The 26,142-nt window shown below is 44.2% G+C and overlaps 1 protein-coding gene across 8 annotated transcripts in view; it reads left to right on the top strand.

Moving 5' to 3' along the window:
• SEMA5A (semaphorin 5A) overlaps positions 1-26,142 on the top strand; it is a 505,234-nt gene that overhangs the window by 236,409 nt on the left and 242,683 nt on the right. For all 8 annotated transcript variants that reach the window (XM_059916089.1, XM_059916090.1, XM_059916094.1 and 5 more), the window contains one exon: positions 17,923-17,968. In XM_059916089.1, the coding sequence (XP_059772072.1) occupies positions 17,923-17,968 (46 nt within the window). The remainder of the gene's footprint in view (positions 1-17,922; positions 17,969-26,142) is intronic.

The following is a 26,142-nucleotide window of genomic DNA, read 5'->3' as shown; positions in this document are numbered from 1 at the left end:
CCTGGAGGTCTCCATCCCAGCATCCCTGGAGGTCTCCATCCCAGCATCCCTGGAGGTCCCCATAACAGCATCCCTGGAGGTCTCCATCCCAGCATCCCTGGAGGTCCCCATAACAGCATCCCTGGAGGTCCCCATAACAGCATCCCTGGAGGTCCCCATCCCAGTATCCCTGGGGGTCTCCATCCCAGCATCCCTGGAGGTCCCCATAACAGCATCCCTGGAGGTCCCCATCCCAGTATCCCTGGAGGTCTCCATCCCAGCATCCCTGGAGGTCTCCATCCCAGCATCTCTGGAGGTCCCCATAACAGCATCCCTGGAGGTCTCCATCCCAGCATCCCTGGAGGTCCCCATCCCAGCATCCCTGGAGGTCCCCATCCCAGCATCCCTGGAGGTCCCCATCCCAGCATCCCTGGAGGTCTCCATCCCAGCATCCCTGGAGGTCCCCATCCCAGCATCCCTGGAGGTCCCCATAACAGCATCCCTGGAGGTCCCCATCCCAGCATCCCTGGAGGTCCCCATAACAGCATCCCTGGAGGTCCCCATCCCAGCATCCCTGGAGGTCCCCATCCCAGCATCCCTGGAGGTCCCCATCCCAGCATCCCTGGAGGTCCCCATAACAGCATCCCTGGAGGTCCCCATCCCAGCATCCCTGGAGGTCCCCATCCCAGCATCCCTGGAGGTCCCCATCCCAGCATCCCTGGAGGTCCCCATAACAGCATCCCTGGAGGTCTCTATCCCAGCATCCCTGGAGGTCTCCATAACAGCATCCCTGGAGGTCCCCATCCCAGCATCCCTGGAGGTCCCCATAACAGCATCCCTGGAGGTCTCCATCCCAGCATCCCTGGAGGTCTCCATCCCAGCATCCCTGGAGGTCTCCATCCCAGCATCCCTGGAGGTCCCCATCCCAGCATCCCTGGAGGTCTCCATAACAGCATCCCTGGAGGTCTCCATCCCAGCATCCCTGGAGGTCCCCATAACAGCATCCCTGGAGGTCTCCATCCCAGCATCCCTGGAGGTCCCCATCCCAGCATCCCTGGACGTCTCCATCCCAGCATCCCTGGAGGTCCCCATAACAGCATCCCTGGAGGTCCCCATAACAGCATCCCTGGAGGTCCCCATAACAGCATCCCTGGAGGTCTCCATCCCAGTATCCCTGGAGGTCCCCATCCCAGCATCCCTGGAGGTCCCCATCCCAGCATCCCTGGAGGTCCCCATAACAGCATCCCTGGAGGTCCCCATCCCAGCATCCCTGGAGGTCCCCATCCCAGTATCCCTGGAGGTCCCCATCCCAGCATCCCTGGAGGTCTCCATCCCAGCATCCCTGGAGGTCCCCATAACAGCATCCCTGGAGGTCCCCATCCCAGCATCCCTGGAGGTCTCCATCCCAGCATCCCTGGAGGTCTCCATCCCAGCATCCCTGGAGGTCCCCATCCCAGCATCCCTGGAGGTCTCCATCCCAGCATCCCTGGAGGTCCCCATCCCAGCATCCCTGGAGGTCTCTATCCCAGCATCCCTGGAGGTCCCCATCCCAGCATCCCTGGAGGTCTCCATCCCAGCATCCCTGGAGGTCCCCATCCCAGCATCCCTGGAGGTCCCCATAACAGCATCCCTGGAGGTCCCCATAACAGCATCCCTGGAGGTCTCCATCCCAGTATCCCTGGAGGTCCCCATAACAGCATCCCTGGAGGTCCCCATAACAGCATCCCTGGAGGTCCCCATAACAGCATCCCTGGAGGTCCCCATCCCAGCATCCCTGGAGGTCCCCATCCCAGCATCCCTGGAGGTCCCCATCCCAGCATCCCTGGAGGTCCCCATCCCAGCATCCCTGGAGGTCCCCATCCCAGCATCCCTGGAGGTCTCCATCCCAGCATCCCTGGAGGTCCCCATCCCAGCATCCCTGGAGGTCCCCATCCCAGCATCCCTGGAGGTCCCCATCCCAGCATCCCTGGAGGTCCCCATCCCAGCATCCCTGGAGGTCCCCATCCCAGCATCCCTGGAGGTCTCCATCCCAGCATCCCTGGAGGTCCCCATACCAGCATCCCTGGAGGTCCCCATCCCAGCATCCCTGGAGGTCCCCATCCCAGTATCCCTGGAGGTCCCCATCCCAGCATCCCTGGAGGTCTCCATCCCAGCATCCCTGGAGGTCCCCATAACAGCATCCCTGGAGGTCCCCATCCCAGCATCCCTGGAGGTCTCCATCCCAGCATCCCTGGAGGTCCCCATCCCAGCATCCCTGGAGGTCCCCATAACAGCATCCCTGGAGGTCCCCATCCCAGCATCCCTGGAGGTCCCCATCCCAGCATCCCTGGAGGTCCCCATAACAGCATCCCTGGAGGTCCCCATAACAGCATCCCTGGAGGTCCCCATAACAGCATCCCTGGAGGTCCCCATAACAGCATCCCTGGAGGTCCCCATCCCAGCATCCCTGGAGGTCCCCATCCCAGCATCCCTGGAGGTCTCCATCCCAGCATCCCTGGAGGTCCCCATCCCAGCATCCCTGGAGGTCCCCATAACAGCATCCCTGGAGGTCCCCATAACAGCATCCCTGGAGGTCTCCATCCCAGTATCCCTGGAGGTCCCCATCCCAGCATCCCTGGAGGTCCCCATCCCAGCATCCCTGGAGGTCCCCATAACAGCATCCCTGGAGGTCCCCATAACAGCATCCCTGGAGGTCCCCATCCCAGCATCCCTGGAGGTCCCCATCCCAGTATCCCTGGAGGTCCCCATCCCAGCATCCCTGGAGGTCTCCATCCCAGCCTCCCTGGAGGTCCCCATCCCAGCATCCCTGGAGGTCCCCATCCCAGCATCCCTGGAGGTCTCCATCCCAGCATCCCTGGAGGTCCCCATCCCAGCATCCCTGGAGGTCTCCATCCCAGCATCCCTGGAGGTCCCCATCCCAGCATCCCTGGAGGTCCCCATAACAGCATCCCTGGAGGTCCCCATCCCAGCATCCCTGGAGGTCCCCATCCCAGCATCCCTGGAGGTCCCCATCCCAGCATCCCTGGAGGTCCCCATAACAGCATCCCTGGAGGTCCCCATCCCAGCATCCCTGGAGGTCCCCATCCCAGCATCCCTGGAGGTCCCCATAACAGCATCCCTGGAGGTCTCTATCCCAGCATCCCTGGAGGTCTCCATAACAGCATCCCTGGAGGTCCCCATCCCAGCATCCCTGGAGGTCCCCATCCCAGCATCCCTGGAGGTCTCCATCCCAGCATCCCTGGAGGTCCCCATAACAGCATCCCTGGAGGTCTCCATCCCAGTATCCCTGGAGGTCCCCATCCCAGCATCCCTGGAGGTCCCCATCCCAGCATCCCTGGAGGTCCCCATCCCAGCATCCCTGGAGGTCCCCATCCCAGCATCCCTGGAGGTCTCCATCCCAGCATCCCTGGAGGTCTCCATCCCAGCATCCCTGGAGGTCTCCATCCCAGCATCCCTGGAGGTCTCCATCCCAGCATTCCTGGAGGTCTCCATCCCAGCATCCCTGGAGGTCTCCATAACAGCATCCCTGGAGGTCTCCATCCCAGTATCCCTGGAGGTCCCCATCCCAGCATCCCTGGAGGTCCCCATCCCAGCATCCCTGGAGGTCTCCATCCCAGCATCCCTGGAGGTCCCCATAACAACATCCCTGGAGGTCTCCATCCCAGCATCCCTGGAGGTCTCCATCCCAGCATCCCTGGAGGTCCCCATAACAGCATCCCTGGAGGTCCCCATAACAGCATCCCTGGAGGTCCCCATCCCAGCATCCCTGGAGGTCCCCATCCCAGCATCCCTGGAGGTCCCCATCCCAGCATCCCTGGAGGTCTCTATCCCAGCATCCCTGGAGGTCTCTATCCCAGCATCCCTGGAGGTCCCCATCCCAGCATCCCTGGAGGTCCCCATAACAGCATCCCTGGAGGTTTCCATAACAGCATTCCCGGAGGTCTCCATAACAGCGTTTCTTAAGGTCTCCATCCATCTCATCTCACCACAGTCCCAGAGCAGCCATGGGAGGGATTGGCCTACCCACTGAGTCAACCTAGCTTGCACTATGGTATGGTGACCAGGAACAATAGGATCACCAGACTTAGCACATAAAAGTTCAGGATGTGCAGTTAAACTTGAATTTCAGATAAGCAACCCTAGGAGCATGGGCTGTATTTCTGTTCTAGAACAGGACGTGGTACATTGTGGATACTCAGTAACGAAACGAAAGGAAGGGGTAGATGGACTTGCTTAACTGCATGACCTTGAGCCCATTTCGGAGTCTAATTTTCTTATCTTTAAAGTTGATATAATTATTTCTACCCCTTTCAGCTGTTGTGAGGATTAAGTGAAATAATCCAGGAAGAGAGATTGTCACAATGACAGGCATCCTGTAAGCGTGCAGTGGTGGGGCAGCTGTGTGGGTATCTGTGGGTTTCGGCATGCGTGCGCATATGCATTTTGGGCAGATACCACTGAGTGCAGAGAATAGCAACTTTACCTAAGATACTTGGTGGGATTAGGCTCAGAAGGTTTGAGAGGGAGTGTGAGCCAGTTATAAAACTTTAAAAATAATCCAGCCCTCAGATTCCTGTTTAGGAGGGCTTGACCTAGCAAAAGAAGTTTAGCTAGCAGGTGTATATTGCAGAAATCCGTAATGGTTTAAATATATGAGCAGTGGAAAAATACAGTGATAGTATTTTTGTTTCTTCATAGTTAGCACTAGGCCTTGTAAAGCCATTTATTGGATGGTTTCACTTTATACCAGTGATACTTTATATTCCTGAAATTGAAATCAGTTAAAAATTCTTTGCAAAAAGAAGTTCTCCTGCTGCAAAACAAAAACAAAGACAAAACATAAACAAAAACAAACAAACAAAACCAACCCAAAAAGCCACTTCTCTTTAGAGGTGATTTGTGGTTATCTAGTACCAGAAGGTAGTTGCATCTGAATTCATGCAATTTCTGGAAGGATCCTTAAATTTACCATTTCCAAGGTGCACATAATCTTTCATATTATTTTAAAAGCATTGATATTCATATTCTGTTTTACCCATGCCTCTTTAAAAACTAATAATGTGTATTTTCAGTGATGAGACTCAGGCACTTTCATTTTAGAGAATGTAGAAAATACTGTAACGCATAAAGAAAAAACACCATTTCAGAAATAATCACAGTTAACCTTTTCAGTAATATCCCCGCAGTATTTGATTTCTGTTTGTTTATACTATTGGGATAATATTTTATGGATGATTTGTATACTTCTTTGTTAAAAGAACCTACTAAAAGCAGTTTCTACTTTATATATACATGAAAATTCCAAATGAAAGCCTATGTTGACGTTTAGAGGTTTTTGTATAATTATAAAAGTAATGATAGTAATAATAGTTCACAAAGCTGATAAAAGTTTCAGTTTTGTGGTGTATAGGATTGTAACAGCAGATCTAAGAGAGAGTGATGACATTTTATTCTCCAAATGAATCTGTCTTTAGTGTTTTGGGTTCAGTGTATGCATGACAAGTGATTCTGTGCCGAATTCAAATGTTATTCCAAATGGCAGATAACTTGATCCATACACAAAGCAGTGTTTGACAATAATCAGGGCATTTACAAATCAGCCATATTTTTGTAAAGTGTAAAGCTATACAATAGTAATGAAAGAAAGAGCTTCTCATCAAAGAGAAAGTGAGTTTCTTTCAGCTTTTCTGTTTGTTTCTTGGTCTTTCTTCATTTTCTTCCTGTAAGTTGACTTCTGGTTATCTTACTCTTCTCTAACAAGCTTCAGTCTAATAGAAACATATCACTGAAGGGCATAGTCTTGCAACCTATGATATTTTAGGAAGGACACTCACCCGTGAGCTCTCGCGCAAGTGCCTGGGAGTCCAGGAGGCCCACCCATCTGCCGATGATTAAGGTGATGGGATTGAAGCTCTTAGACCCAACACTGGGTCAGGTGAAAATCATAACTGATGACAAAGATAAGATTTATGTATGTCTTGGGAAATTTTTAATTTCAACTCTATTAAAATGGGAACATTATGAAGATATCAATTGAAAGGGTAGCGGGGATGCATGAGTCTCCTCCAACAGCTGACCCACGTGAGTACCAGCCCAGAGCCGTGTGTGTGCCTTGTACGGAACTCTTTGACTTGCCATTACAGTCAATAGACTATTTCCGTATATTGGAAGATATTTCTGTACACGTATCTGTGTGACAAATAGTACGGATTTCTAATCAGCATGTTTACTACTAAAAACAAAAAACTAAAACCCAAGTGCTTTCAAGACAAAGCTCGGTCTTTCCTACAGTCACAGCAAATTGGTCTTGACAAATTTTAGTGTATTACTTTAAACCATTGTTTTGCCCATGGTTTGAATCTTCAGAAATAAAGATAAAAAGGAAAGATTAACTTGCTTTTTGTTATGCTGGGACTGAATTTTCTTTAAGTGTTCCAAGCATAAGTTCTCATAAGATCACATTAAATGAATGAGCAGGCTTCTATGTAATTAGTGTAAATTCCTCCTTTCAAAATGATTTTGCCATTGGTTCTAAACAAGTGGAGCTAAATTTTAGAGTCACATAAGTGTCGCCTTTGAAAACTGACCAATAGAATTCTCTCTTTTTCTGGTGGTTATAATTACTGTTTTTCTTTTAAAGTTTTACCTTGGCATTAATCTGCTGGAAGCAGTCTATAATTCAAAGAAAAACTGGAGATTTTTACGAGATCAGCAATTCTGCTTCCAGTAGCCACAGCTTCTTTCCGTTTTCCAAAGGACACATTTTAGTCGAGTTTATACAATTAAAGGGAACTCCCGCTGAGTGGAGTGAAATCAGCAATTAGGAGTGAATCCAAAAAGCAGTAAACCCCCATCATGCAAAGAAATCCGAGGTAATGATGATGTTGACATTGTATTTACATTAAATATGACTTAGGAAAACAGCTGGTGAGGAAAGGAAGGATGGAGCTGTCATTTCTGCTTTTCATTTTTAGCCCACCCCAAGAGGAATTTTTTTTAAATTGTACTTTCAGGTTTAAATATTTCCTTCTCCCTGTTGGCTCTTGATTCATAGCTGTGTTTTGCTCTTAAGATTCTCTTTGCTTATCTTCCTCCTTCTCCCTCTTCTCCCCTGTCTGCCAATAGGCCCGTTTGATTAATTAACCTAATCTGTGTTAAAAAAGATAATCCATTCTTTGTCTACCTGCTTTGGTACCTTTCTGCCCAGAATTTACCAACAGCAGTGTACCTAAGTATCACCCGGGGCATTCATTCAGAATGAAGCTTTCTCTGCCCCTCCCTCCAGCTCTGTTGGTACAGGGGGCTGGAAGGTGGTCCCAGAGTGTGAGCTTTTAACGAACAGGTGGTCTGCAGACATTCCTGTGGGAAAGACGTCCAACCATTGTCTGCCTTTCGCTGTTATAAAAAACAAAATAATCTCTGCATTTTCTTCTCTGCTGGAGGTGGGGAGAAGATAGACCCAGCAGAATCGTGACTTATTAGGTTTTAAATATACATACAGTCTTCCCTTTTCCCATATTCCCTGAATGAGTCAACAAAGGAGCATGATAAAAACTAACCAGCCTCTCTGAGTGTGTGTGTGTGCTACAAGTTTTGAGTGTTGAGAGCTTGTTTCCTAGCCAGTCCCACATGGGGTCCATCAGAATTTATTAGTTCACATAGTTACTCTTCTTTCATCAAATATTTATTGAACCTACTGTGTGCCAGGAAATATCCTAGACACTGGGGAAACGAAGATGCAGCGGTCTCTACCTGATAAAGACTTTAGAGCCTAGCGCAAGGGTTGGCAGGCTAAGGCCCCTAGGTTGGCCTTCTGATTTTGTAAATAAAGTTTAATTGGCACACAGCCACATCTGTTCATTTGCATATTGCCTGTGGCTGCCTTCCTGCTTTCACTGCGGAGATGAGTGGTTCCAGCAGGACCACAAAGGTGCAGGATTTGCTACTTAGCCCATGAAAAGGTTTCATCACTCCTGGCCTGGTGGGTATGGGGAATACAAGCAATTAAGTTCTCCAGGGAGGCCTGAATAAAGGGCCCTGGAAACACCAAGAGGAAAGAAAGGTGATGGTCCTTGGGGGTGAAAAGGGTGCACGGAGAAGGTGCTTTTTCAGTTGGGCCTTGGAGAGGAATTAGGGGTCTGGCAGGTGGGGGAGAGTCTTCCTGCCAGAAGGACCATAGAATGGGGAAGTCAGAGATCCTGATGACACTGAAAAGAACTCACCTTGACTGGACCTGTTAGTGACTGAGAGGAGGAGTAATTGTAGATGAGGCTGGAGCATTAGATTTTGGAGCAGCTGGGATTTCGTCCTCTAGCCCAGTGGTTCCAATTCCGGGAGTCAGGAGAGTGGCCTGAGAAATCTTTCAAGAATGCTGATGGCCATTCCTCTCCTCAGAACATTTGAATTAGACTTTCTAGAAGTAATGTTGGAATGTTTGGTTTAATCAAGCCTCTGGTAATCTCCTGGCCTGGAAAATTTGAGGACCTCTGCTAAAGACAGTAGGAACTCAGGAGATTTCTAAGGCCATACATTTACATGCTCAGATTTGCATTAGGGAGGTGCTTCCACCATACTGTGTGCAGAATGCACTAGAGTTTGGAGGTATGGTTAGCAATCGGGGGCTGTGGATCAGGAGACAGTAGTGAGAACTTAAACTTAGACAGTGAGAGTGCAAATGGAGATAAGTCAGATTTGAGAAGCATTTCAGAGCTGGGTTTGACAGTGGTTGATGGCCAATCACGATTGGTGGATGAGGGCAAGGGTCAAAGATAAGATTTGGGAGTGAGATTTGAAAGTGAGGCTTGTTGTAATAACATCAGCTGGGATTGAGCATTTGAGAAAGGAGCTGTAATTCTTCGATTATTTGAAGATACATGAGAAAAAAATCTCAGATTTTACTAACTCTGAAGATAACCCAGAAAAATAGTGTATATGGAGATAATTTGAAGAGTGAATATTCCTAGGAAAGCATAGGTTAAAGGAATCATAGAATAACACAGTTGGTATTTTTTCAAATGAAAAATGATCTCTATTAACTGAAAAATGAAAGGAACAAATCAAATACCCAATGGACCAGCAAAAGCAGAAGTCGTGAGTTAAATTTAGAGCAATAAGTCACCATCTGTAATCCTCAAAGCACTTAGAGATTTGCACATAATATTTAGAACATAATAAAATTTAAATTATCAGTGTGATTATTGACAGTATTGATTAATAAATTTGTCCCTAAATATGCTTATGGGAAAAGGTTTTTCTGGTTTCATATCTCTGAAATTTGCTAACAACTCTGGTCTTAATTGTTGCCTGCCACTACAAATCCACCTTTGTTATTTGATTCTACTTGCAAAATAGTAAGAGGTTATCCATCTACTTCTGTGCCTTTTAATCTTGGTCTTTAAACATATAAGAGCACTATTAAAATGGTTTGAGTTTGGTTTTGATGTATTCTTTGAAACCTGGTAACCAAGACTTTTCAGGGGTTTGAAATAGACTTTTTGGGTTAAGTAATGAGATAAGCCAATACAATTTTGGGAGAGTGAGTACTAGACACATATGATAACAACAACAATAATAAAATCAGAATTATTTAAAATGTTTTATAGCCCAAAGTACATATATTTTTTTTTTGAAGAGGGTTGAAAAAATTCTGACTGAGGAGGTAGCTCATAATATGACATCATAATATTATACATTTGTCACCATATTTCAAAATAAAGTAAAAAAAATCAGCATTCAAAAACTGTGATCTGAATGTGATCCCACTATTTAAATATAGTGCTATATCTTTAAAATAACTTGGTATATTAAAACTGAATTAAACTCCCAGAAACTTATGGGAAAAGAACATTAAAGAGATATTTTTGGAATGGTTATAATAACAGAAAAAAATAAAGGCTCCTAGAATTTGTTTAGAATCAATCGGCATAGTGAAAGTCTTAGGAATAGCAAGTACAGATAGGTTCGTGAACTACATGACAAGGTTACATGCTGAAATTAAATCTTCATATTCTTAAAATTTTGATGTGACTGAGATAGTAAATATTTACATGTAGATAATTAAAATAATTTTTATGAAAACATTTTGTGCTATAAAGGATATAGGTACTACTTTAGCTTCAAAGTCACACATTTATATTTTAATCTTTAGGTCTATCAATGCAACTGAAAATTCGGGTGTCATGTAGGAAGTCACAGTGTCAGGCTCTGTGCCAGTGGGATATTGACAAAGTTAGGATAGAATCGTGCAGTGAACGGAAATCACAGAGCGGGTGAAGCTGGCACAGGTACAGGTGAGACTAGCTTCACTATCAGATTTGCCCAAATGGTCACTGTTTACGTGCAGTGGGTATTCTGTCCTCAGATTGTTTCATCATCAACAATGGTCTAAACTTTTATTAAACAACAAACATAAGTTTCTATCACTGTTGTTTAAAACATTTTTTATAGGTTTACTGTCTCTTTTCAATTTACTTGATTTTCTTAGTGCCACGTGCAAGTCTTTCTTTCTTAATTATTCCATCTTCTGGGCCTCAGTTATAAGCAAGCCTCTAACCTACATGTTCAATAAGAACTTGGAATTTTTTCCTTTGATTTTATAGCTATATTCATCAGAGACCAATTGAGTTATTCTAAGAGAATGTCATTTTCAGACACCTGTGTCTTTCATAATTAATGGAGGTCAGAGTTGAGTTTTATAGTGTCTCTAGATAAAATGAGTCATTTAGTTAATATGCTCATGATGGCTCAACCTTTTCTTTAATGCTGGCTGAATTTTATTACTTTACATGAAGACACAAATGAACTTTGTCTATTAAGGCCATCACTGCTACCTCAGAGAATATGTTGTTGTGCTTAGTGATTTGCTTCTAATAGGCCACTGGGGGATGTGATGAGAGGCAGGAATGAGTTATTCAGTCCTATAGTCAAAAAGAAATACACTCTGGTGAAGAGGGGAGACCACACACTCAGGTATCTAGTGGGGGAAGGATGAACTTCACAATTGTCAGTTTCTATCTGCCAAATTAAATGGCTTTGTGATATGAATTATTCAGTTTATTGGATTTCTGTATTCCTCATATATCACTCCTACAAGTAATAAGGTTACTACATTTGAATGTGCAATGTCAAATTTTATTCCAAGGCATTTGAAAAAAAGTAAGTTCACACCAAGGGAAGAAGATCCCATACTTTCATTTACTGTGGTCATAAAATTGAACCTTTACAGCCTGGTTAAATTCTTACTTTGTATTTCTATGATGAGAGGGGGGACCTGGCAACAGAGACTAGCTCCCCTAAGCTACACAACTAATACGCTCCTAGAATCTAATCTCTTAACCTTCTGCACCACTGCCTTTCTCCCTGAAGAATATGGCAGTATTCCTCATCACTACCTATTTACATCTAGGGGTGTTAGGAAGATTAATGAGGCCGCTTAAATACTTTGCGTTGCTCAAAGCATTGCCCTACTAGAGAAACTGACCTTATGTGAAACATTCGGTTAACATTCGCTTTGGCTGGGAGCCAGAACCATTACTCCTTCTTGTTGGAAAGGTTGGTAGCCTTTCTCGTGAACCTCACATATATTGTTTTTCCTCCTCTGTGTGCTTACAATTATAAGATAAAGTGGTTGCCTCTTCTGCAGTGCCCTGGAGAGCAGCCACTTGCAGGGGACCATAGATCTTACTTTAGTGCCTGAGTAACCCAGCATTTGGGAGTATCCATTTTTTATTCCCTTTAGAAGATTTTCTTTCTTTTTGTAACCTTTAACTTCATAGGTCATTGACCTAAACTGTGATGGATCAAGCTGTCTTGGGAGATTTCTGGTCCCTCATGTTGCTAGATGAGCTGGAATTTTTCCAAGCAAAAATACTTGGCATTGTATTTGGAACCAAATAGTTTGAGGATAGGGTTTTGAGAATAGTAGAATCCACTCTAAGTTTTGTCAGATTCTGAGGTCCAGGGAGGTGATTAGGGAATTCCACAAATTTTTCATGTATGTTTCATCTTTCACAATTTTTAAAAAATTGTTGAGAGGAGCTTCAAGATGGCGGAAGAGTAAGACATGGAGATCACCTTCCTCCCCACAAATACATCAGAAATACATCTACATGTGGAACAACCCCTACAGAACACCTACTGAATGCTGGCAGAAGACCTCAGACTTCCCAAAAGGCAAGAAACTCCCCACGTACCTGGGTAGGGCAAAAGAAAAAAGGAAAAACAGAGACAAAAGAATAGGGACAGGACCCGCACTTCTGGGAGGGAGCTGTGAAATCGGAAAAGTTTCCACACACTAGGAAGCCCCTTCAATGGTGGAGACAGGCAGATGGCGAGGTTGGGGGGAAGCTTAGGAGCCACGGAGGAGAGCGCAGCCACAGTGGTGCGGAGGGCAAAGCGGAGAGACTCCCGCACAGAGGATCGGCGCCGAGCAGCACTCACCAGCCCGAGAGGCTTGTCTGCTCACCTGCCGGGGCGGGCAGGGGCTGGGAGCTGAGGTTTGGGCTTCGGTGGGATCCCAGGGAGAGGACTGGGGTTGGCTGTGTGAACACAGCCTGAAGGGGGCTAGTGCGCCACGGCGAGCCGGGAGGGAGTCTGGGAAAAGTCTGGACCTGCCTAAGAGCCAAGAGACCATTGTTTCAGGGTGCACGAGGAGAGGAGATTCAGAGTGCCGCTTTAAGGAGCTCCAGAGATGGGCATGAGCCACGGCTATAAGCAGGGACCCCAGAGACAGGCATGAGATGCTAAGGCTGCTGCTGCCGCCACCAAGAAGCCTGTGTGCGAGCACAGGTCACTACCCACACCTCCCCTCCCGGGAGTTTCCTTAATTTCACTTTCAGATTTTTCATCATTAGTGTATAGGAATGCAAGAGATTTCGGTGCATTAATTTTGTATCCTGCTACTTTACCAAATTCATTGATTAGCTCTAGTAGTTTTCTGGTAGCATCTTTAGGATTCTCTATGTATAGTATCATGTCATCTGCAAACAGTGACAGCTTTACTTCTTCTTTTCCGATTTGGATTCCTTTTATTTCTTTTTCTTCTCTGATTGCTGTGGCTAAAACTTCCAAAACTATGTTGAATAATAGTGGTGAGAGTGGGCAACCTTGTCTTGTTCCTGATCTTAGTGGAAATGGTTTCAGTTTTTCACCATTGAGGACGATGATGGCTGTGGGTTTGTCATATATGGCCTTTATTATGTTGAGGAGAGTTCCCTCTATGCCTACTTTCTGGAGGGTTTTTATCATAAATGGGTGTTGAATTTTGTCTAAAGCTTGTCATGAGTAGTGCTAAGACTTGAATTGTCTCAAAATGATTTGTAAATGCACCTGTGAATGAACAGTGATGATGAAATAATTGTACTGTAAGAATGATTCCTCTGTGTGTGTGTGTGTGTGTGTGTGTGTGTGTGTGTGTTTGGTGCCAGTTAAATTAGAAAGGGACATTGGATGACTGACTGGTGACGCCATTTGGCACAATGGGATAAGGGACAGCAAAGTGGGGGGAAGGTCTTGTTTCTAATCATAGAACTTTCTCTGAATCCTAATAATCTTGGATAAATCACAGTGCACCTCCTAATTTGCAGAAGTTTCCTCATCTAAAAGTTGAGGGGTATATACTTTCTAATGACAACCTAGCTCCAAATTCTTGGGTTCTATGATTTTTTTAGGTCAAAAAGAATTGAGGATGGGTTAAAAAATCACCACCTTACATCTTGTAACCCAGGAAATACCAAAGGAAAAGTTCAAATCTTTGGTGCTTCTCTTTATTAGGGTTTTGGGCATGGTGATGGTGGTGGTGGTGATGATATCTCATAATTACTGTGTTGTTTTTCCTAGTAAGCATGCCCCTCTTCTCTGCCCCTTCTGTTCACCTATTGAATACCTCTGCCATACTGATTGATTACTGGTGAGATGGTTGTGAGGGTACCATAGATCTCAGGTGTCTGGGGAAGGAAGAGTAAATGGTTGAAATCCACCTGGGTAATGCCTCGGGGAACAAAGGGGTCCCTTTTCAGACTGTTGGGACCTGAGAGACAGAAGTGGCCAGCAGAGTTAGATTTTGTTGGGGAGATACAGGCTGAGAGTGTGGCATGTTCGTCATCGTAAATCAATGTCTTCCTGTCTCAGTCCATTTGGGCTGCTCTTACAAAATACCACAGACTGATGGCTTATAAACAACAGAGATTTATGTCTCACATTTCTGGGGCTTGGAGGTCCAAGATCAGGGTGTCAGCCTGGTTGGGTTCTGGTGAGGGTCCTCTCCTAGGTTGCAGATGGCCGACTTCTCGCTGCATCCTCACATGGTAGAAGGGGCAAGGGAGCTCTCTGGAGCCTCTTTTATAAGGGCACTAATCCCATTTGTGAGGGCTCCGCCCTTATAACTAAATCACCTGCCAAAGGCCCTACCTCCTAATACCGTCACCTTTGAGGTTGGATTTCAACATACGAATTTTGGGGAGAAATCAACATTCAGACCATAGCACTTGCCCTGTGAAAAACAGCTGAAAACGGGACCCAGCGTTTTCAGAGAATGGGCTCTATACCTCCTTCAACCCTTAGCACAACGAGAGAGACTTTGAACTTTTCTGTCCAGTCATCCTGCCCATAGCTCTACAGAAAATCATGGACACTACCATCTTCTTTCCTCAGTGATGTGAAGGCCTTCCAGCTCTTCCTTAGTGTATGAGAGCTGCCTTTCTAGAAAGTTCTCAGAGACAGATACTGTAGTGTGGGCATTCATGCTTGTATACGTGTATGTGTGCGGGACAGGGGTGGGAGGAGAGAAAGAGAGAGAGAGAGAGATAGCTTTGCAATATCATCAAAGCTCTCAACTAATTCACTGATTAAAAATATGAATGGCTTCTTTTTTGGGACTATTTGTAGAAAAAGTTTTTCTTAAAAGAGCCAGTGAGTTGGAAAGAGTGTGATGACTGGGTCCCAGAATGAAGACAAGATAAACAGTGTTATCTTCTTTCCTAAAAATCCAGTGGTGCTGCCACCATCCCTACTGACAACAACCCCAATACCCGAACACACAGAGGTAAATGTGCCCACTTATGCCCGTAACCTGCCATTGCTGGAGGGCGGAAATGCTCTTTCCTTCTCCCTAAATGGAGAAGATGCTGAGAATTTCAACATGGCTGGAAATTTTAATATTTTCCATAAACTGCCTAGAATTAGCTACTATTAATTGAGTGCTGATAATGGCTCAGACACCGTTCTAAGTGTTTTCCTTGCCTTTAAACTTCACAACAACATCAGGGGGTAGATATGACTATTAGCTCCGTTTTACAGTTGAAAAGATTGAAGCATACAGTGCTCAGTTTCCCCCCCCCAACCCCCCAGGTTGTCTGGTAGCAGAGCTTTGGCCTTTGCACAAATGTTCTTTTTTTTTTTTTTAACATCTTTATTGGAGTATAATTGCTTTACAATGGTGTGTTAGTTTCTGCTTGATAACAAAGTGAATCCGTTATACATATACATATGTTCCCATATCTCTTCCCTCTTGCGCCTCCCTCCCTCCCACCCTCCCTATCCCACCCCTCTAGGTGGTCACAAAGCAGCGAACTGATCTCCCTGTGCTCTGCGGTTGCTTCCCACTAGCTATCTATTTTACGTCTGGTAGTGTATATATGTCCATGCCACTCTCTCACTTCGTCCCAGCTTACCCTTCTCCCTCCCCATGTCCTCAAGTCCATTCTCTAGTAGGTCTGTGTCTTGCCCCTAGGTTCTCCATGACCTTTTTTTTTTTTAGATTCCATATATATGTGTTAGCATACGGTATTTGTTTTTCTCTTTCTGACTTACCTCACTCTGTATGACAGACTCTAGGTCCATCCACCTCACTACAAATAACTCAATATCGTTTCTTTTTATGGCTGAGTAATATTCCGTTGTAAATAAGTGCCACATCTTCTTTATCCATTCATCTGTTGATGGACACAAATGTCCTTAACCACTAGGCAACACTGCCCCCCGCAGTGGAGGGGCAGGGGCTGTTGGCAGCTTCCTGCTGCTGGAAGCCCGCGATGAAGCCAGCCTGAGGGTAGGGAGCCGTGGCGCTCATAGAAGCAATGAGTGCGAGTGCGTCGGGGCCAGTAATTGCCTCTGGGGGCTCTTCTAAGCCCCTCCTCTGAAAGATTTATCTGTGTGTACGTGTAGATCTCTAACGTCTCTTAGAGCAGCTGTGCTGGTATCTGTTCCACATCACGTGAGAGCCTGGCAACTCCTCGAATGCCAGGCGGCCTCCAGTGGCGTTTACCTTGGCAGCTCGGCTCCGCTCCCCCGTATCTGCGCTGAGTTCTCATTCCTTCCGCCGCAGGACGACCTTTCTGGTGGAAACCTTGCCTCTCCAAGGGGGCCGGCTAAACAGAAGTAGACTCTGCTGCCACATTCCCTCCTCAAAGGCATCCTGAGCTCTGCGTAGAGGGCTGATTCGACTGTAAGGAAGGAGAGGGGACGCTTCCCCCAATGGCTTTGTGAGGGAAGCGCCACGTGCCACGCACTGCTTCTCTGGTGTTGTTTCCGAGGTTAAATTGGAGGCTCAGAAAGAGTGTGGTGAACAAGCCATTGTAGTGGTTGAGGAGGCAGTTTTCAGCGTGCAGGATGGCAGTGTTCCCGTGGCGGGGGACACATTGTGAGAACCCTGAGCGCGCAGAGGGTGCTGCCTGGGACTCGTGAGCCCGCCCTAAAGGTGAACGAAATCCCTTCTCGTCCTCCGGCAGTGTGCGCATGCGTGCTACTGGTAGCAGCCAGCCCGGGATGGGGTCGTCCCTGTTGATTTGTGCTCCAAAACACAAATTGCATCCACACCATCGGGATGTTTCTTGGTTCTCTCAGGGCTGTGCCCATGGCCTGACGTGGCTGTCCCTTGTCACCTCTACTGGGAGAGCGTGTTCACGTCAGACATCTGCCCGCCTTCCCAGGGAATGAAAGTCATTTACTTTGTTTCTTGCTGGTGCCGGGAGAGTTTTGTTATTCTCCTGACGCCACAGTAATCACCTTGGACCAGTCCATTATAACAATAGCCTCAGCTTTTCCGAGACCCCTCCCCACTCAGGCGTTCTTAGGGGCTGCTTCCCACTACGTGCCAATTTCTCCCTGCCGTCGTTGTTCACACCTGGGTGGACTTTCTCCTCCATCCATCCCTGGGTTGCTGTTCCTGCTGCACCAGCTTCTCATCTGCATGATGTTAAGGAGACGTTCGTTCATGGCTTAAGCTGGAGGCCAATCCCTTGTTTCTAAAAGTTACAGCAGTGCAGTCCAAAGTCTCACGTGACTGCTATCTACATTTTTCCCCTTGCTCTGCTGATGTCTGTTGTGTATTTCACCGTTCTTCCCCTTCGTTGTTGAAAGCTAATCGCTTCCTTTTCTCTGACTTCCTCTTTCACGCTTGGGCAGCCAGAGCTGACTCTTTCAAACAGTCAGACAGGCAAGTTCGTGCTTCTAAACTTATTACACACTGAATCCATCCAGCGAGGCAGAGCGGTGTAATGCTCAGACCATTGGTGAATTCAAAACCTGGATGTGTTTTAATTATACAACATGGTGAATGTAGGTGATCTGTCAGGATGAAGGCTCGTGAAGAGTGGTTTTATATCATCTTGCTCAACTTAAATTCAGTTTCAGCATCAAAGACCCACTTCCGTTTGTCCATTTCACATCAATTAAGATAGCTGATTAATAATTTAGATATAATTTAGTCCCCACCCCTTTATTCCTTAGCTTTCTCACCAGTCTCAAATGTGTGTTTCTGTTGATGTATTGAATGCCTCTTTGAACTCTGAGTTCCAAGGAAAACTGTGTTACACACAGTCTTAGCAGGAGATTGCTTCGGGAGCCAAAAATTGTTAGTTTTTTTTCCCCTTGTTCTCATAATTTTTACAAACTGTAATTTTTTTAGATCTATTAAAAATGAAACTGCTCTCTTTTTATATTTTGTAGAAACTACCTCTTCAGGTTACAGCTTGAGGATTTGTCTCTGATCCAGGTAGGTGCAATTTATTTTTCTCAAACTTTCATTTTCCATCTCAATTAGCTCCGTGTTTGAGGGGACGAAGACAGATGTATGTGAAGGTATTAATCGAGCCAGAGCAGGCCGTTCCTTCCTCAGCGGGTCAGGCCGCGGGACGCCTGGCTGCCCTCTTTGACATGAGTCGTCACCTGCTTTAATTCCCAATTAGCCCTTTTCCTACTGTGCGGCCTCTCCTCCTTTCATGGGTATCATCCTGATTTACTCTTCACCAAATGACAGATAATTCGAAGGGCGTTTCCTCAATGTTAGGAAGTGGCCTTTTCCCCCTTGTTAGAATCATCATTGATTATTTAGTGTGATGCATCCAGCCGCCATATTCTTGTAAAAATCAGCCTCCTTTAGAAAAACATCTTTGTTTCCTCTTTATTATTTATAATTAAATAAATATGACTCTACGGTTTAAAAACCACATATAACAAAGAATTAGTGACGATAGATAAAAATGAAATTTACCTACTTGTGTTTTTTTTGCGGTTTGGAGGAGGAGGCACCTGAGATGCTTATGCCTGAATGGAGTGTTTATTTTAGTGGCAGATTTGAACCACAAAGGCCCACTTCGCCCTTTTATTCTTTTAGAAGGGTCTCCTTGGAGAAGGACAGAGTCATGGCATAAATATCCACTTCACCAAGATTCTGGAATTCCCCATGGAGCACGCCAGAGTCCTTGGGCTGTGTGTAGTTTGGAAAAATTCTTTAATCACCCTCATCTACTAAAGTTCTAAGAAGTGATTGGAGAGAAGTTTATATTATTTTCTTCTCTTACGTGATGCTGATATTTGTGAACATTCAGGAAACTTTAGATCTAGGGTTTAATATTAGATCTATGTTTTATTCACCAGGGATTTAAAATAAGCCAATACCCCCCAGAAAACTAATATTGGTAAAGCACTTTGAAGACCCATAGACCTGGATTTTGTTATCTAGCTCTGTGACTCCCAGCAATTGTGGGTTTCCTCATCTGTGGAATGGCCACAAAACACTACCAACCCCATACTGTCTTTGCTAGAATTAAATAAAGTAAGGCATGCACAAGAGATAAGGCATAGTACTTTTGCAACAAATGTTAATTGCTTTTGTTTTTTAAAAGTGATAACAATAAATAATAACTTCTTATAATTATTTCATCACACTGGACAATGAATTGTCCTTCCACTGCAATTTGGTAATATAAGTGAAGTCTTTAAATGAGTTGATCATTGGTAAAATTATGAGTGTATTAATAAGAACTCAGAATGATCAGCAGTTAATGCAGAATACCATTTTAAAGCTCTGGTGTTAAATAATCTTTTATAAAATATATAGATCATTCGACAGGATTATGTTCATTTTGATTCTCTGGGTATAGTATATTATGTGGCATACTGTGTGTGCTGAAAAAGTGAAATGTGCAGATATGTGTGTGTGCCAATGTATGTTTCCATATACATGTGCATTGACTTCCTAGTTTCCCAACTCCTTTGGCTGAGAGGGTCTAGAATATTGTCATTCCAATAGCAATGAGCACACTTAATACCCAGTACTTGGTTTCTAAATTTCATTCTCCATTAAAACGAACCAAGCCTTGGGACTTCCCTGGTGGTCCAGTGGTTAGGACTTCGAGCTTCCACTGCAGGGGGCATGGATCTCTGGTCAGGAACTAAGATCCCTCATGCTGTGTGGCCAAAAAAAAAAAAAAAAAAGAACCAAGCCTTCTTGGAGAAGTAGCTGATTCCAGGGCCTGGACAACCAAAGTTCCAGATAAGCCTGCAAGATTTTGATGTTTCAGAAATTAAGGGAGTATTCAAAGAATGATGAGAGCAGGTCAAAAGGATCTAGAAGCCAGCTTGACGTGGGCTCACTGAAGAAATCTGGGACAATTTGATTGTTAGAATAAGTAATGATAGTATCAGGTTATAGCACAGTGAATTAAATATGAGTAAATACTATGAGTAAATACTAACATAAAAATAAATGAACAAATAAACAAATGAGACAGAAGGGACTGCTCTTCCTTACTCTAAAATGCCAACTAATAAATATTGAAGGAATGATTTGATTAGAAAATTATAATTTGGCAACCCTCACACTAAAAACTGATTCAGGCAAAAATGATCAATGGATGCAAAATTTGTGGGTGAGAGTTTGATGATGACCAAGATATCTATATAGTCTCAAAGTCTTTACCTATAAAATACGTATTAATTGCCAGAGGAAAACTTGTGACTTGATAATGAAGATAGCTGGCCAGTACCGTGATAACCAACTAGTTAAAGGTACTTTCACTAGGAATGGGGCAAAGAATTAGTATAAGCTTCCTGATTAGATGCACTGAAAAGGCCACAGCAAGATTTCCATGATATTAAAATCAAAAATTATAACCAGTTTCATCATGAGGAACCATCACACAGACCAAACCTGAAGGCCATTCTACAAAAAACTGGTCTCTACTCTTCAAAAATCACCAAGTCAAAAGAAAGAAGAGCTATTCCATCATAAAGGGAAAAAAAAATACACATGTCAACTGAATGAAACATTTGATTCAAATTGCATCTTGGAACAGGAAAAAAAATTTTTCTTGTTATAAAGGACACTCTTGGGACAACTGGTGAAATTTTACTGTCTGCGGAGAAGATAGTAGAAATGTATTAATATTAATGTCCTGGCTTTGATAACTGTAATGTGGTTATGAAGGAGAATGTCTTTGTTCTTTGGACAAACCTTCTGAGATAAATAAGGGTGAAGAGTATCATTTCTGAAACTTATTCTGAAGTGATTTTAAAAATTACTGTATGTGTATATACATATATGTATATGTGTTTATGGGCATACACATGCACACACACACACGCGTGCATGCATGCACACAGAGAGAAAGAATGCTAAAACAAATACGATAAAATGTTAATGAGGGTACCCTAAGAATCTAGGTGAAGGGTTTATGAGAGTCCATTGAACTTTGCTTGCAACTTTTCTCGATGTTATTTCGAAATAAATAGCTGCAAAAAATCAGGCGATGCATTTGCCATTACTGTGTGTATAATGTTATTTTAGGGGCAAGGGAACTAACTGTAGTTTCCTCACTATTGCTTCTCGTTGTCATGACTACCTTTTGGTGGAAATCAGGTTGAGGTTACTGATGAAATTGAAGTGTTCTTATTGAGGTTTGGAAAACTCATCAGCATCACCTCCTGGTAAGAGAGAGCACAGTCTGCTGACATAGGGCCAAGCAGGACGACAGGGGCTTTCCGAATGGAAGCTTTGACAACACGGCCCTAATAACAGACGTCAGACCACGCGGTGCGGTGGGTACACACAGCGCGACCCTCCTCTGTTGTGTTTCGTGGTTGTGTACGATGCTCTACAGCCTGCCTTTCACTCACTGTGGAGAGAGGACTCTGGGAATTCTTCAGGACAGACTGCTTTTTCGTACATGTCTCCAGTTAAGTTGTCCTTTTGATTTCTATGAATACTTTATTTTAAGTTAAATGACCATTTCTAAGGGTGACAAAAAAGACTGGCACACTGATCAAGAAAGGGCTGTACTGGTGTTACAAACAGCACTGTCCAGTAAAGACATAATGTGAGCCTCATGGGTAGTTTAAGATTTTCTGATGGTCACATTGAAACAAGTACAAAGAAACAGGGGACAATTTTTTTATTGAGGTATAGTTGATGTACAATATTATATAAGTTTCAGGTATACAGCATAGTGATTCACAATTTTTAAATGTTATATTTCATTTATAGTTATTATAAAATATTGGCTGTAGTCCCTGTGCTGTACAATATATCCTTGTAGCTTATTTATTTTATACATAGTAGTTGGTACCTCTTAATCCCTTTGGGGGAAATTATTTTTAATAAGATATTTTACTTGTTATATCTCAATATCATTTTAACATGCAATAATTACAAAAAATTAATGAGATACATTTCTTTATTTTAATTGTATTAAGTCTTCGAACTCTGGGGTGTATTTCACTCTTAGAGCACATGTGGGTTTGGACTAGCCACCCTTCAAGAGCTCAGTGGAGCCGTTGCTACCCAGTTGGACAGTGCACTTTACGATCATGGGGAGTAGAAGCGTTTGTGACTTGTACGCCTTCAGTTACGTTGTAGAAATATTGTTTTCTCCAGGGACCATCCGGATTAATTTGGATATAGTAGGCTAAAAATTTTCTCCTTCCTTCTCTCTTTGAAGATAGAAAGTAATTGTTGAAACATGGGAAAATGAGGAAATGAAGATGAGGCAGGAAAAGCAATTTGCATAAACAGTGGAGAGCATTAGAACTGAGAATGAGTGACAGCCCTTATTTAACACCAGATAAGGCTTCATTTGACCTGGCCCCTCTCTGCCTGACAGCAGGGTCCACTTCCAGTGGCAGCTCCCCATCACCTCGGGACGCTTCCCTGTGTCTGTAACACCAAGCTGCTTATAGCTTCCCAGACTGGAGGCCATTTCCCAACTTTTAGCACCTACTCATGTCCTCTTTCTCGTGAACAATCTTAACCCCATCCTCTTCTCGATCTAGAAGAAGACTGCCAATCCTTTGGTCTCACTTTAACTGTCACCTCTTTGTAACCCACCTTGAGTCTCTTTGGGCTGATGACCCTCAGATGCATTTCATAGCCTCAGCCTTTATTTCTGATGAGCCCCTCTTGTCTCAGATTGAAATTCACTCTGTGCTGTGAGGAGGGTTTGATTTCTTGTCTCCTCAGTATTAGATGAAAGTAGGTCATTAGATGCAGTTACCTGGCAGGTGATAGACTCAAGACAAATGTCTGTGAAAGTCTGAATCCCTTGATATTTAATAAATATGTTCACTCTGCAACTTTTTAAAACTTATCATTAGTAGGGCATGGGTGAATTTCATATTTTTGTCCCTAAATTCAAGAGAAGGAAAGTAATGAAACCCAGCGACTAGGGCAGTGAGGAATGCCTGCTGGAAGAGGCATCCTAAAACACACGTGTGCACACTCTCACCCCACAGGAAGTTTCTAGGACAGTACAGGTAATCCCTGACTCTGATCCACTCCTTTCTCATGTACCAGTCACCTGTCTGCTCGATACTGCTCTGCACTTTTCTTCTGCCCTAAATTCTTCTGCCTGGAGTTTGTTTTAGGATCAGTAATGAGAAAGCAGTTGTTGAACAAGGTTCCTTTTTTATTCTTCTATTTAGTGATTTTCACAGAGTTCTAAGCCCCCCCGCCCCAGTCAATGACCCCCGAATTCAATGCGCTAGTGTGTGTACTTCAGCCGGCACAGTTCCCAGCTGCAGCGGGGGCACGAGGCACACCCGTGGTGCATCCTTCCATCTTCCCTTCCTCACACCAAGGTGGTCCCCACACAGTGACTTGATGATCCCAACTTCTGTTTTTAGTGAGAGGAGAAGAAGGGTCCCAGCTCTTGTTCCTGCCCGAGCGGTGAGGGCAGGGTGGGCCATGGGCTCCCGGCATTATTCACAGGAGCACGTTGTCCATCCAACGTGGTTGTGCCTTGTGGCTCAGCTTGTGGAACCGTGTGGAAATCCACTGATGAGAAAAATGGACTTTTGTGAAGTGGCTTTAGAGTGAGAAAATGAACTGTGAGGTCAGACTGCCTGATAAGCTTGATACCAACCACAGTCCGGAACGGGCATCAACAGAACCCCGAATCAAGAGTTCTTTTTCCCTTTTTCTCCCTAATAAAGTTGAGACGTCACTAGTGGAGTTTCTGAAGCAGTCAAGATTTGAGCAAGGATCGGGTCGGTACATGGTTATTATTACCCCCAGTGAACATTATCTGTTTGAGGGAAGTCTCTTAGCATCACCACAAAAATATTCACATATAAATATACCATGTGGTAGAATGGCTCTATATGGAATATTGTGATTTTCAAACATACCTCAGTGTATTAAAGTGAAAGACCAAGAGTTGCTTTGAAGGAAACAAAACCTGTTTTTCATCAATGACTGGAGAATCAAATATTCATGTGACGTCATTTATAAGGTGTCTTTCCACTCGGAGGCTGTGATAAATCTCCTTGCAACTCACCGTGTGCTGAAATGTAGACATCACGTCTTGGAAACTGGTCACTTTCAGGCACAGTGATAGAAGATGTGGAGGTTTCCCACCAGGCATCTCTCCTACTTCTTGTCATGGTAACAGATCCGGCTCTTCAGCATCACTTTGCTTCTTGCCTTGATCACAGCGGTTATGTTACAAGAACAAAGCTTTTCGGAAAATATAAAAATGCAGCCGGCCCTAAGACGAATTGACAGCATTTGCCCATCTGGGATCGTGCCTGGGATGGCCCGAGGTAGAGGTGCGCTGAGCACGGTCCTAAGAACACAAAGAGACTGCAGCTCATTTCACCTCAGTGTCTTCCTAACAGTCTTTTGGGAAATAGCTCAAAATCCATTTTTATATTGTTTTGTTACTGAGGGAAAGGAATTCACAGCTTGTTTCTCACTCATGACTGCTGGAATAAGCAGAAAAATTGCAATCTGTGTTCCAGTTTACCACCTGCCTCTCTCTGGTTTCTAAATTGAAAACTGTTAAGTCTCTGACGACCTGGTCAATATTGGTGGAGAATTCTCTCCAAAGTTAAGGTAAATGTTAACTTTGTTTCTTGTATATTTGGGTTTGGGGAATTGCCTTTCAACTCCAGTCGTTTCTAAATTGGTGTTTCTCAACTAGGGGCTGTTTTACCTGCTGAAAACATCTGGTTGTCACCCCTGGAGGGGGACATGCTAGTGGCGTCTAGTGGGTAGAGGCCAGGGACACTGCTAAATGTTTTACAATGCACAGGTCAGCCCCTCCCCGCTCAACAAAGAATTTCCTGGCTCTGAATGCTAATAGCACCAAGGTTGAGAAACCCTATGTTAGGTTTTGAAGAAGCCACTTTTTGAATCTGTGATGTTAACATTTCTTGATTGAATCCAGAAGATCTTTGATATGCTTGGGGAATTTTCCTCTTTAGATTCCTTTGTATATTTAACCAAACACGTGTATGAGCCCTTAGTGGCCATTTCTAAAGAAGCTGCTGGGATTCTTGAGTATAAATTGCTTCCTTTTATTAATATGAAATTAAATTTAAAAATAGAGTCAATTTATAATACCAGTACCCTCTCTAATGGGTCATAACAATTTGATGCAACTACCTTCTGTTGGAATTCTTCTGTATAATTTAAAAATGATATTTTAATTAGTAATTTAGAGTAACTATTCAAATGAGATATTTGTATTAATTTTTAAAATCTTGTCTTATATTTATATTGGACAAGGGGAGACTGGTCTCCCATGTAGTTATCCACAGTCATGATTCTAAACTTTCTTTTTTGCCTTCTTTATCAAATATGTTCTTGAAATCATAGTGTTATAGAAGTGGCAGGGATCTTAGAGATTAAAGAGCTTAGAGATCTTTATTAAAACCTTTCAGGGTTTCAAAAACTAAGGCTTGACAATCATAGTTACAGTTTTACTGGAACACAGCCATGCCCATTCACTTGCATATTGCCAGCCCATAGTCATCATTAATACATCTTATTGGAACACAGACATGTGCATTCCTTTGGATGTTGTCTATGGCTGCTACATCAACTGGGTTGACCAGTTGTATCAGGTACTGTCTGGGATACAAATCCTAAAGTATTTACTATCTGATCCTTTAAGGAAAAGTTTGTCACCTGGTACTAGTATAGATCAAGTTCTCAGTGAGTATTTCCTGGTGAGTGAACACAGGATAATGCAGTGTAATTCTTTGTCTTTGTTTTTGCTTTTCTTCGGACAATATTTGGTTGTTTGGACAACTGTGTTAATTTTGACTCCCTGGGCTATAATTTCATGGTCCTCCCTAGACTGTGACCCATAGGTTGGGAACCCATAGTGTCACCACTCACCCCCAGATTCTTGTCTCTTCCACTCCCTTGGTGAAAATTCTCTGTCAGGAGCTGTTTTATCTACCTGTTTATTGAAACACATTTACTTTCCTTTTCTCATAACTTCCTGGAGGATTTATAGTTGCTGATGTACATTTTGTGTAGATGAGGACTCAGATTTTACTAGTTTCAGAGAATATTAGTCACATTGAATTAATGCTGTTAACAAATATCCCTTCACTCTCAGTGGCTAAACGCACACTCAGAAGCCTTATTTCTTACTTACATGA

The sequence above is a fragment of the Balaenoptera ricei genome, chromosome 3 (genome assembly GCF_028023285.1).
Source record: "Balaenoptera ricei isolate mBalRic1 chromosome 3, mBalRic1.hap2, whole genome shotgun sequence".
Taxonomy (NCBI): Eukaryota; Metazoa; Chordata; class Mammalia; order Artiodactyla; family Balaenopteridae; genus Balaenoptera; species Balaenoptera ricei.
The sequence above is the reverse complement of the archived record's forward strand: the minus strand, read 5'-3'. Positions and strand labels throughout refer to the sequence as shown.